The sequence below is a fragment of the Pelophylax lessonae genome, assembly GCF_965119305.1.
Source record: "Pelophylax lessonae genome assembly, chromosome: 6".
NCBI classification, from domain to species: Eukaryota; Metazoa; Chordata; class Amphibia; order Anura; family Ranidae; genus Pelophylax; species Pelophylax lessonae.
Genome location: NC_138773.1, coordinates 53,248,955 through 53,262,519, shown reverse-complemented (window position 1 = coordinate 53,262,519; position 13,565 = coordinate 53,248,955). Strand labels below are relative to the sequence as shown.

The 13,565-nt window shown below is 44.0% G+C and overlaps 1 protein-coding gene across 1 annotated transcript in view; it reads right to left on the bottom strand.

Annotated features, from left to right (window-relative positions):
- The window catches only part of MYO15A (myosin XVA), a gene marked incomplete at its 5' end in the record, with an annotated part of 148,107 nt that overhangs the window by 37,475 nt on the left and 97,067 nt on the right, over positions 1-13,565 (bottom strand). Inside the window, 5 exons of the mRNA XM_082261824.1 lie at positions 938-1,053; positions 6,649-6,724; positions 8,736-8,795; positions 9,488-9,609; positions 11,878-11,986. Coding sequence (XP_082117950.1) covers positions 938-1,053; positions 6,649-6,724; positions 8,736-8,795; positions 9,488-9,609; positions 11,878-11,986 — 483 coding nt within the window. The remainder of the gene's footprint in view (positions 1-937; positions 1,054-6,648; positions 6,725-8,735; positions 8,796-9,487; positions 9,610-11,877; positions 11,987-13,565) is intronic.

Here is a 13,565-nt window from a genome sequence, read left to right as displayed (position 1 = left end):
AAATTTTTATAAAATTGTCTTATTAAAACCAAAATATTGACAATTTACAAAATTGGCAATACATAACAAACATACAAAAAAGAAAAAAGAAATGAAAAAAATACATATGTAACCAATACAATGCTGGTGACTTTTCAGAAGGTTATTGACAGGTAGAATCCTCCTTATTGGGGTGTGGGGCTAGAAATGCCTAGAAAAGATATCAATTATATTTGATATCTTTATAGACGGTAATCTTTATTGAATTGTTTTCGCCCCTGAGGAAGCATTTTCTTTTGCGAAACATGTCGGGCAAGAATTACAGTGGAGGCATTTCTAGCCCCACACCCCAATAAGGAGGATTCTACCTGTCAATAACCTTCTGAAAAGTCACCAGCATTGTATTGGTTCCATATGTATTTTTTTCTTTTTTGTATGTTTGTTATGTATTGCCAATTTTGTAAATTGTCAATATTTTGGTTTTAATAAGACAATTTAATAAAAATTTGTTCAATTTTACATACTTATGTATTTGTACATTTTAGAGTACGTTACCAGTAAAGTCCCTCCTAGCCCACTCCATTTCTCCAATATCCTACTGGACATTGGTGTTTTTATTAACATCACAGGGGAAACAACAGCACAAGTTTGTTAGCCTTGTAATTCTGATATTTGATTGGTTATTGTGAATTACTGTCTTTAAAAATTTGGCCAATTGCTGGGCCTGAACATTATCATGTGTGGGAGGTGCTCTGCCACCATCCTACACTAAGCTTATTCAGGCCAGGAAGAGGAGTTAGGCTTTCAAGAGAACCTGTCACTTTGCCCATTCAGGTTTCTAAGTATGACCACATAAGATCATCTATCTTCCTTTATCAATCCCATCTGAAAGACCATGCACTGCTGCTTCCTTACTTTCCCCAGGTGTTATAACTTTATATACATGCTGTTCTCTTACCGCCGCTGGGAAGAGTCTTGAGAAATACACTTCCCACTCCTCTCGGGCAGCCGTCACTACCTTCTTTTTTACAGTCTCATCAGCGATAGCATTAATGGAGACCAGCCTGTGTTCAGCTACAAACGAAAATCACACTTTTGTTACACCAATGATACGACTCGAAATGTAAATTATTAGGAACTTGCTTGTACCATTTCTAAAAAGTCTCACATGTTTATGCAGATGGTTCAAATGTATCAGTTATATATACACAAATTATAGAAGGGTTTCGCTAGAAGGATATCCACTCTCCTCTGAGTGTCATTTACCAGTCCTTTAAGCGGAACTAAACTGTATCTGAGTACCACAAACCAAAAGCACTATTTAAATTCATTTTTTTTTTATTAAAACTAAACACACCCATCCACCAACGTCTCCATGCTTTATTTTCTTGAGAAATCAATTTGAAAAACACCCCCCTAGCATTTATAGCCTTGGCCATCTTGAGTAAGGGAAGATGATTCATATAGCACACATGTATCAAATAGAAGGCTTGTGGGCTGAATTTGGCCTTTTCGTATGGCCCGACCAGGCCTTTTCATATGGCCCGACCAGGCCTTTTCATATGGCCCTTGCACCTCTCGTATAACTGCTACAACCCCCTCGTCTCTGCCCCCACCTTGTCTCAGAAGTCAGCAGAAGAGAGGAGGACAGAACTCCTCCTATAGATCCAGCGCCTCTTTGTGCAGCTGCAGCATCCCCTCATCTACTCCTCTCCTGGTCTAACAATTCAGCAGACTGACTCCAGCCCTCCTCCAGACCCTGCACTTTCTGCTTCCCAGCTCCGCACCCAGCTTCTTCCCGGCATCAGCACAAGGTAAATGGGGTGCACTGTGATGCAAGGGAGAGTGGGGGACTCTTGACTTTATTGGAGACTGCTCAGACAGAACAGCATGGCAGAACCAAGAGCAGTCCCCTATAAAGTTTCTTGTGGATGATATCAGCAGTGTGTGACCGTCCTTTTCTGATCTGCATCATCTGCTACAGGAGTGTGAGTGGGCTCCATGCCGCGGCGGTCTGCACCTGCACTTCACAGCTTGAGCCTTAAATTATTACTAAAACTTGTAATAATTGAATGCATAGGCATTCATTTAATATGATATAGAGTAGATACATTTATATAGTCTTACAGGTACAACAGGCCATAATGCTGATGCAGCCCACAATGAAATGGAGTTTTACATAGGGTGCCCACGTGTACCGGGTTGCTCTGGACTGTCCCGCAATCCGACTGATCCCGGGCACCTTCATTCCAGGACAATACAGTGTCCCAGAATGAAACAGAGGACACAGCCACCCTAACAGCATTGCCAAAATGGTTGCTAGGGCCGCCCTCACCAGGGGTATAGCAATCAGTGTCGTCACAGACACAGAGTGAGGCTGAGCAAGGCCCACGCCTACTGCTGCTTAACTCTAGTCCCCACCCACCTCCATCTTCTCTGATTTGTCGCCCAGCAACATGCAGAGGGAGGGAGGGACTTGCAGCAGGGACTGGTTTGAACCTCTTCTGTGTGGTGCTGGCTGCTGCACTGCTGGCTCAGATTGGCTGCCCAAATTTTCCTCCTCCAGTCTGTTATGAAGGTCTGTTAGATGTGTAATTGGGTTCTATCAGGTTTTCAGAGTCCCTCTGTTATGGGGTCATTAAGATGTGCAAAGTCTCTCTGGTATGGGGGGTCAGTCACCTGACACCCATTCCACCATAGGAGGGTTACTTGACACTAATCTAGGTGGCAAGTGACACACTACATCTGGCAGCAGGCTATGGGTGGCAAGTGGCACACTGCCTCTGGTGGCAATCGACGGGGACAGGTGACACACTACATCTGGCGGCAAGTGCCACGCTGCATCTGGGGGCAAGTGACACGCTCCATCTGGCGGCAGGCGATGGTGACAAGTGACACGCTGTATCTGGTGGCAAGTGATACGCTGCATCTGGCGGCAAGCGTTGGTGGCAAGTGAGACGCTGCATCTGGTAGCAGGTCATGGTGGCAAGTAACAAGCTGCATCTGGTGACAGGCAACGATGGCACACTGCATCTGGTGGCAAGTGACAAGCTCAGGGTTCCCACTAATTCTGCCTTATGGTGAGTTGAACTATTTCATCATATATTACAATGTATTAATAGAAATAATGTGATTTGATCATTCTGACACCATATCAAGCATTGTGTCGGGATATTTTATGTACTAAAAACACCAGCCATTCGCCCGACAAATCACCCCCGCCACTGAATTCCCCGTCAACATTTAGAGACATAAGGTCAGTGACATAAAGTATTAAAGCTAGAAGATAAGCTTGACAGCCACAAAAATAGCATTTTCAAAAGCAGAATAAGAATGGCAGTCATTTTCTAATCCATCTGACCAACGTCCAGACGGTCAGTGTTAGTTTGTTGTACTCACTTTATGCCCATACCCAAATGGGCTGTTGTATGATTACAACAACATGGTTTGATTGACTGCTGAGAAGCATAGGCTCATTTATGAGCAGCTAATAAACCAATACCTTGTCCCCCAAAAAGACACAGAAGCTGATTACGTTGGAAACAGGGCAAGGCCACAGCTTTATTGAACTTTGCAAAAGTAACAACTTTCCAAATGTACCAAACAACAGTGCCAGTCACGGTTATACTGTGAGCACCTGACAATGCCAGTCACAGTTCTACCGTGAGCACCCATTAAACATAAACTTACATAGTCTAAGAGTCCTGTCCTTACCATCAGTGCCAGACAGACATTAGACTGACCCCAGAATTTAATTTGAGGGCATAGCCCATAAAGCAAGATCAATTGCTTGCAAGGTCAAAACCGCCACATGCGAAGAGCGCCCCACCACAGCCAGCACCTGCTGGACACCAGATTGTAGGCCGAGATCACCATTTTTAGGATAATCGTTTAAATGAACCCCATAAGGTCTCAATAAATACTGTTATATCCACCAAGACCCCTGTGGCGAACAACAATGCCACCAATCCTGTGGACAATTTCAAAAAATCTAGGCATTCACCTAGTTGCTAGGTGGGTATCCCGCCTCTGTTCACAGGCCCACTACCAAATTTCACAGGAGTTATCCTTCCCCAGTGTTCCTGTACCATCATGGACACAGAACTTTTATCCGGGCTGACTGGCTGCTTTCTCTTCTTATGGTGAGACTGTGCCCTCAGCTCCTAATGATACTGACAAAGAAAAGCCGCTCAGGTAAAACAAAGCATTTCGATGGGAGTCGGATCCGCCATCCAAATACTTCCCAGCCAAAAAGAGAAATTGACTGCACTCAGGAATTGATGAAAATCGAAGTGTTTAATTCCTCATCAAAGATTAATACAGACAGTACATCACAGCGACATGGTTGACGCGTTTCCCGATTCTGAAGATCTCTGCATGTCCCAGCGCAACCTCTGACACACAGGGTCAACTTCTGGACTCCAGACTCTCCCTGCAGATCTTTCTAAAGGCAATCATCAATCTTCCTACTCAAACTCTGCTGGGTAAGTATGATTATAGGGTGGTCTGGGATAAGTTAGGTGTAGCTGTTTCAGAGCCACTGATGCATTTTTGAAGCAGTCCAATCAGTTTTTATTTTTATTATAGTTGAGTGTCACAACCGGCTGTGGCACCCACCCCATCCTCCAGGGTCTGGTTCTCACCTATGTGACCCACTATAATTAATTTCCCTATCGATTTGCACAAGGGATTAAATAATTACATTTTAAAGATGGCACCGTCAGTTCACAGATGTGCTGACGTGGGTGCTTTTTGATACACAGACAGTTGACAAATAAACACATATTGATGTTAATACTGAGGGTGAAAAATCAAATCAGCTTCCTTGAATTTTGGGAACTGGCTGCAAGGTTTTCTGTGCCTATGCATTGCTCTGTACAAAAAAGAAAAATTCCAGAACTAGCATTTTCCCTATTCAGTTATGTGGATCTCAGTTGGGAGGTCTACAAAACATATGAAAGGCAATGCTGTTTAATTTTGATACCCGTTTGCCTACATGGCTGCCAGGAAAGAACATTGTTTTGACTGCCGAAATGTTAGTCTATGGTCTATGTATATTGACCTGCGTTGCTAGTTTCCAACATTATTTACTCTTGCGCTGACTTTTACTCTTCATATGGTTATTACTCATGTGCCTACACAGGCCAGCTTCTTTCCAGTCACCCGCACAGAATGTCAGCAGTATACCAATTGGCAACTTCTGGCTGTTTACAGAGAGCCACTGTGTGCAGTACTCCGCATGTCACTTTACACACAACTTTTCTCTTGGAGGTGGTGCCCACCCATCAGTCAACTCTTTCTGAATAGGGAATATACCACCTGCCAAACCAAGTCCAAGTTTGACCCTTCTAAGACAGAGGATGCCAGTGAATGTTTCAAGAATGTTGCACTGGTTAGACCAGTACCCTCTCAGTGGGGAGGCTTGAATCCTACAATCTGGATTTATTCAGGGATTTTTGGATCCCTTTCATGCGGCCCCTAATGCTCCTTGTGGGTTTCCTCACTTGGTGTGGTACCCGAAAAAGTACCAAAAAAAAATCCAACTTATACATAATTTTTCTATCCCTACAGGCTTGACAGTTAATGGGGGTATCAGGAGAAATCCCAGGACTAATGCTAGAGTTTTGATACAGCAATTTCTTTGCCGAGTTTTCTGGTGCTTCTACCCTTCTGGTGAAGGCAGACATTAGGTCTGCCTTTCGCCTCCTGCCTGTACACGGTGACTGTTCCATCTCAACAACGCGGAAGGTCCTGCCATCTTCTGTCCTTTTGGGCATTGAGATTGACATTGTAGAGATAGTCTGCCAACTTCTTGGGGTTAATTAGTTTCTGTCCTTAGTTAAATTTCCAAGGGACTCTAGGAAGCTCTGGCTGTAGCAGCTTCAATACTTTTGGGCCATCTTGTTTTCACATTCTGCGTACTTCTGCTGGGTAGTCTATGAGATGTATATCAGATACATGTCTTTACGTAAAAATGGTCAGACCTATGTGTGATGACTTTGAAGCGCAGTTGTCCTTTTGGCACTTTAATGGTCATTCTTTGATAAATGGAGGAATTGCTGAACTCACATCTGGAGTTTTACAGGGCTGCATTCAGCTCCTGTAGCTTTGGCATTTCTTCCAGGGTGACTGGTCTGCTGAACCTTGGCTGGCCTCATGGGGCCAACTCTATTTGTTGTGTAACATGATGCTGGTAGAGCTCTTTCCCGATTTGGTGACAGTGGAATTATCGGTGGAAATATTGCAGAATAGGCTAGTGGTTTTATAAACAGATGAGTGTGGTACAAGTTGTTAACTGTCCCTCTGCACGCTCTCTAGTCTTGTTTCTGACTCCTATTGGACCCCGTCCGTGTTATCCCTCCCAGAACTCTTGGGTAACCTGCCAGTGAATTTGGGACGAATTGGTGCAGTCACCTGGTGGGGAGTTCTCCCTTTCCCCCTGCGGGACAGGCATCTGGCTCTTTCCTCCTACCTCTCTACCTGTAGGATATAGTTGATTTTCTAATCCATCTGACCAACGTCCAGACGGTCAGTGTTAGTTTGTTGTACTCACTTTGTGCCCATACCCGACTTGGCTGTTGTATGATTACAACAACATGGTTTGATTTGTTTGCTGTTAGTGACAATAAGTACCTTAGACAAAATATCCATTATTACAGTTACTCTTACCCAGCAGAGATCTCATTTTTTGTCTCTCCTCCTTGGTGATTCTGATGCAGCTCTCAGACAGGGTGTCATTGACCACCTGTAACATTAAAGGGAAACAACAGTAAGTGACCCAATAAAAGGTATTTTGAGGGCACTTCCACTCATGGGAACCGTAGCATGTCAACAGCCCTTCTGTACATTTAGAAGTTGCAGTGGGGAAAATAATTGTTTGATCCCCTGCACATTTTGTAAGTTTGCCCACGTACAAAGAAATGAAGAGTCTATAATTGTTATCATAGGTGTATTTTAAAAGAAAGAGACAGAATATCAACCAAAAATCCAGAAAAAACATGATACAAATGTTATAAATTGTGTTGCAGTTCAGTGAATAAAATACGTATTTGTTTCCCTACCAACCAACAATAATTCTGGCTCCCACAGACTGGCTACAGTATGTGCTCATGTGGTACACAGATTAGTCGTGCCAATTTAAGAAGGTGCTCCTAACAACAACTCCTTATGTGTATAAAAGACACCTGTCCACAGAAACTCTCCCATTCAAACCTCATCATCATGGGCAAGACCAAAGAGCTGTCAAAAGACATGAGGGAAAAGACTGTAGACCTACACAAGGCTGGAATGGGCTACAAGACCATCAGCAAGAAGCTTGGTGAGAAGGAGACAACTGTTGGAGTGATTATTCGCAAATGGAAGAAATACAAAAATCGCTCTTGGTCTGGAGCTCCATGCTAGATTTCACCTCATGGGGTGAGGATGATCATAAGAAAAGTGAGGGATCAGCCCAGAACTACACAGGAGGAGCTTGTGAATGATCTCAAGGCAGTTGGGACCACAATCACCAAACAAATCATTGGTAACACCATACGCTACCATGGATTGCAACCCTGCAGTGCCCGCAAGGTCCTCCTCCTCAAGAAGGCACATTTACAGCCCTGTTTGAAGTTTGCCAATGAACATATTTGTTCTTAACTCGACTCGCCGTGTTTGAAGGAAGAAAAATGCTGACTATGATCCTAAGAACACCATCACTACAGTCAAGCACGGTGGTGGAAACTTGATGCTTTGGTGCTGTTTCTCTGCTAAATGTACAGGCAGACTTTGCCGCATTGAGGGACCAATGGATGGGGCCATGAATTGTAAAATCTTGGATGAGAACCTTCTTCCCTCGGCCAGAACACTGAAGATGGGTCGTGGATGGGTCTTCCAGCATGACAATGACCCTAAACATACCGCCAAGGCAACAAAGCAGTGGCTCAAGAGGAATCACATTAGGGTCATGCAGTGGCCTAGCCAGTCTCCAGACCTTAATTCTATAGAAAATGTATGGAGCGAGCCGAAACTTCAAGTTGCTAAGCAACAGACAAGAAACCTTAAGGATTTTGAGAAGATCTGTAAATAAGAGTGGACCAAAATGCCTCCTGAGATGTGTGCAAACCTGGTCACCAACTACAAGAAACGTCTTACCTCTGTACTTGCCAACAAGGGTTTCTCCACCAAGTACTAAGCCATGTTTTATTTGGGGATCAAATACTTATTTTACTCACTGAACTGCAACTCAATTTATAACAAATTCTATCATGTGTTTTTTTTCTGGATTCTTGGTTGATATTCTGTCTCTATCATTTAAAATGCACTTATGATAAAAATTATAGACCCTTGATTTCTTTGTAAGTGGGCAAACTTACAAAATCTGCAGGGGATCAAATAATTATTTTCCACGCTGTAGGTGGGCTGATGAGGAGTGGTAAAACCATGGCTCAACCACCTGTTTTTTTTTTTTTTTTTTTTACTGACCCCTTTTACAGCCATGTGGTAGAGCTCATAGGGTAATGCTTACCACACATCAGCTTTGTGTAAGAGAAAAAGCTATTTCTGCATATTACTTCATTGCTAAACACAGCATCCTCACAGGCTAGATGCTGAGCAACTACATTATTATTATTATTATACAGGATTTATATAGCGCCAACAGTTTGCGCAGCGCTTTACAATGTGAAGGAACTACATGGCATTTATTACATGGTGTATACGTAGCCTAAATGTGGACCAAGTGCTGGTAAGTACTGGTAAGTACAAAAGTGTCTCACCTGCTTAAAGACCAGATCCAAGATGAGAGGATTGTTGAAACTGTCTCTGGGATAGAACACCTGCAGAATAAGACAATACATAAGACAGTAGGACCTTGTATTTAATATGTCTGAAGGAAAGAACAGTTTTTGCAGTCTGCAGTTAGAGTTCCTCTTTTATCATTCACTAAAGGGTCATGAAAAAGAGCTCAGACTGGGGAATGGGAAAAAATACACAAGGAGTCAGTTGTGCTACTTTACAATGAGCATTCTGGCAGAAGGAGATAGCAGAGTGACAGGGAGATGAGCTCATCAGTCCACTGCTTCTTCTTTCAATATTCATTACCAGGGTGGGGGAGGGACAATACTTTTAAGTGTTACTAAACAACAGCAGATATTGTTCCCTGGTTGACAGGGGTGTACTATGTGGCAGGGCTGTGTAAATCTAAGGACTGGGTGGAGAGAAATATAAAACACCTCCCATATATGTATTTCCAGTAGCCCTCAAGCTCCTGCAATCAGCCACCATGATCACAGAGAAGATTTCCCGTGAAATGTCCAAGTTGCCCTAGCTAGAGCTTACACCTACCCCTCATACCAGAAAGTACTCAGTATTTCTCTTCCATCCAGAATGCCAAACAGGGTAGCAGAGGAGAAAAGAGATGGTGAGTATCTATGAGTGGGAAGGGGGGACACTAAGCGACCTCATATGGCATTCAACACTAGGTCTCCCTGAACAGATTTCTGTTCTCCAGTAAAATTTGACATGGCACCTCTTTCCGGATGTAGATCCTCCAGGGCACATTGCTGTAGGTGTAATACTCCTCGCTGTACTGCCGGTGAAGCTGAGTCTGGATGTTCTCCTGATCTTCCGACAATTCCCGTGAGACTGACACTAGAACAGCAAATATAACAGCATCAATGCCTGGATCCTTCACACCTGATTACATGTGTTAATGCATGTTGGCATAGACATGGGTTTTTAGTCATGCCATGTTTTCGAAGGACTCCTTTTGATTTGTCAACACAACAAAATTGCAGAATACCTGACTACAGGTATCCTGGTACCAAAACAGTTAACCTGCCTGCAAGAGAGGGCTGAAAGGGGCAGGAAGCTGTCAGCAGGTGTCCATGAGGTGTTGTGTAGAGCAGAACACACTTGTAAGAGGAGCTGTGTGCTGTTAGATTACTGAGAAACTACTGAGCCAGGGTGACACTTCCTTTGGACCTACGAAGCAGGTGGGTGGGGGACTTAAAACCCTGTTAAGGGACAAGGTAACACTGGCGGAGAGCCAAAGTTTTGTTTTGTGTATTAAAGTAATGGACTGCTTTTTTTTTTTTTTAAATGCTGGAAAGAAGCTCTTTCATTTGCCTTATTGAAAAATAAAGACTGGCTGGCTGGTGATCCCGACTCCCAATATATCACAACATATCACAATGTACAGTCTTACTGTTCTTTTTGTTTAAAAAGTAGCTCCGGCCGCTCTAAGAGCCAGTGTCAATGGGCCTACTTGCATCAGAACTGCTTCTCTCCCCCATACAAGTGTAGCACTCTCCTAGGTAGGTGCTAGTGAGAGAATATAGTTTTTGGCTCTGTCTGCCTATCAGAGGAGCAGCAGGGAAATCTATATTGCTTTCTGCCTACCAGAGAGCAGGATCTGTGAGTTAGGTCTGCTCTGTGTGCTCAGTGTGTGATTCATTGGGGATAGATAGTGTTTCATGCTGGTCCAATAGGGAGGCATGTTGGACAATGGGAGGAAACCTGACCAATGGGTACACAGGCTCTGATACAGTCCCGGTGATTGATAGAGACTGGCTGTCTCGGTGCATTATGTGATATTGTATAAAAGCCAGGAGCACATGTGCTGCAGGGTCTTTGGCTGGTGAGTCCCGGAGGGAGGGTGGCAGCTGTCTCTTCCTCTGTAGCAGTGGCACCTGGTCATAGGCAGTCGGCCTGGAGACCAGAGGAAAGGAACTGAACCCAGAGGTCCAGGAGAACTGACTGGAGGGGTAGAGACACTGGAGACCCTCGAAAAAAGAGTATTGTGACTACAGGGGATCATGTCTAGGGGCCTGACCTGAGGGGGGCCACCCCGGTGTAGGATAGTCAGAGGACAGGTGTCAGTCTGTGGAGTGAAAGGGGATATTAGGCAGGTATCCTGAAGATAATCTACCCAACTAAGTCGTCTGTAGAGAGACTTAACCCAAATTCATCTAGTGGCAAGGTGAATCTGCAGCCTGGCTGCATCTTCAGACCGGAGTCCTCATCCATTGTGAATAGTTTGATCTGGAGTATCCCACTCTTCCCTTCTCCCATCCCTATTTAAAATAAAACACCAAAAACAACTACATACCCCTGTTAATCCGTGAATGCCAGTGTTGCTAATAGTAACCCAGGGGGACCCGAGAGTGTATTATCCAGCAGTCCTCAAGGGGGCAGTGCTACACAAGTCTATAGGAAAGCAAAATTAGCTTGAAGCACTTCAAATGGAAGTCAACTACAGGTTATATACTCCTGTCAATGAACTCAAAATGATCTCAGAAGCATCCTAAACTAATGTCAAAAGCATGCTGCATTTGCCCATCAGCAAAAGCCCAAAGTCTGTCTACACAAAAACTAAAACAGCCGGTTTGCTGAGAAATATCTCATGAAAAAACACTTCCCTACAGTATGTGTGAGAACAATGGTCTCTCTGCTGCAGTTCGACAGGCACCCTGTAAGTCAGAGCATGTGTTTTGCTGAATCCGTGGCTTTTGCAGAGTGACTGGTGCTTACACATGGGGAGTAGCAGTCATTCTCTGTAATTACTGGCAGGAGATGGACTACTTTAAGGGAGCTGAAACTACTCTATAAATAAAAGATACAGTAAGAATGCACGCTCATTGTTGTGATTAGTGAATATACATAATTTAATAAGGATATTCAATTGGTCCTAGTAATCTTAAGCTGGCCATACATTATGCAATTTTCTCATTCAAATTCCTTTAGGTTTATCTTCAACTATGTAGTGCAAGCACCTGCCCGACTGCATACAAATTGAAAGTGTTAAGGCTTGACCTCATGTTATATAGTTTTGGTAAATCTAAAGGAAAATTGCACAAGATAATCATAAAATGTATGGCCAGCCTTAGTAATGTGTCAGACACCCATGTGACCTCCTACCTGGAGGAGCTGTGGTTGGCCTGACATGGCTGACAGGTGGTAGACTGGCAGGTTTCTTATTCTTGATGCTGGGTACAGGTTTTACCATAGCCACCGACTCTCTGGGAGGCTGGATTCCAAAAACAGAACAAGAAAAAAAATTGTCAAATACAAAGAACATTTTTTCTAAAACACTTATTTCACAAAGAGCTGCTGTGTCACTCTATGCTTTATGGAAAGTCTTTAAAATAGACCTATCATCAGGGAAATAGAGAGCTGCCATTGCTGACCCCTCGTGAAAATGCTAGTTTCCTGACTGTGTCTGGCTTTAACGTTATCACAGACCTAGAACAAGCATGCTGCAAACTAAAATCAAAAGGTAGAATTCCTTAAGCTGGCCATACACTGATTGAAATTCAAACAGCTCATCAGAGACCATATTCAGTGTGTGGCCATACCTGTTTAAAGCCTCGTACACACGCACCGATTGTTGGCCGACCGATCGGCTGTCTTTTGTCCAGTGTTGTTGTGTTGGTTGAAATGTGCTCTAGACTGCACACTAATTTTGTCGGCCAACAACAACCAACTTCAGAAGTGATGTAATGTGATGGTTAACTTTCCATGTGTTTTTTCTTCTCTGAGCATGCCCAGTCTTGCTCAACTGATTTTTGTCTGCCAAAATCTGTACTGACTGACGAACAATTGGCCGTTCTGTTGACGGCCAACAAAAATTTTATAGCATGCACACCAGATTTTGTTCGGCCGAAAAGTAGCAGTCGGCTGTCAGAAGCATCATACTAACAAGCCAATAATCGGCCGATCGGCCGGCGGCCGAAAATTCACGGCCAACAATCGGTGCATGTGTACGAGGCTTTACACATGTTGATTATCTGATCACCTTCTGTTGAGGGAAAATACTAGAAAACTTTTCTTGATCAGCGGCTGCAGCCAATCTGCTACAGCCACTGATCAATGTATTCTGACAGTGGCATGTTCTGCTGCCAGAATACAGAGTCCGGGGGGGGGGGGGGGGGTTGTGCATTTTTCTTTACATTTTTTCAAACTCAGAGACTCAAAGTACTCAAACCAAAGCACCAGTATGCATTCTGGGAAATTTGTAGTTTTGGTAGGAGATAAACAATGACAGCCTCTATGACTCTCACAACAGGTTTCCTTTAAATGAACATGACCTTTAAAGCCCAACTCCATGAAAATGAAAAAAATCCTCCCCACACTGCAAGGGTTAATTGCTTGTTTAGTGTACTTAACCTACTCCTCCCACCAACCGACTACATCTAGTGTTGGGACTGGTCTCCTGCATCTCCTCTGTAAGCTGCAACTGACAATCTGGGGGTTAATGTCCCTGTTTTGTACATGATTATGCTAAGGCTCCGCCCACACACTAGAGCTTTTGACAGGGGAGGAATGCACTGTAGCCAGCTGGAAGGGTAAGACAGGTGAGTGATACAGCCTGTTCTGCAATCCCCTACACCAGTGTTTCTCAGCTGTGGCACCCTGGGGTGCCCTTTGGGTTCCTCCGGGTGGGCAGGGAGCATGAGGCCCAGTCTGCTCTGGATCAGAGATGAAGGAGGGGACTCTGTAATACGGAGGACAGGGGAATTTGTGATTAGAGGGACAGTGATGCGATGGGGAGAGTCAGATGTGATGGGGGCTCTCATGTATATGGGCGCCTCTGATGTGATGGGGGG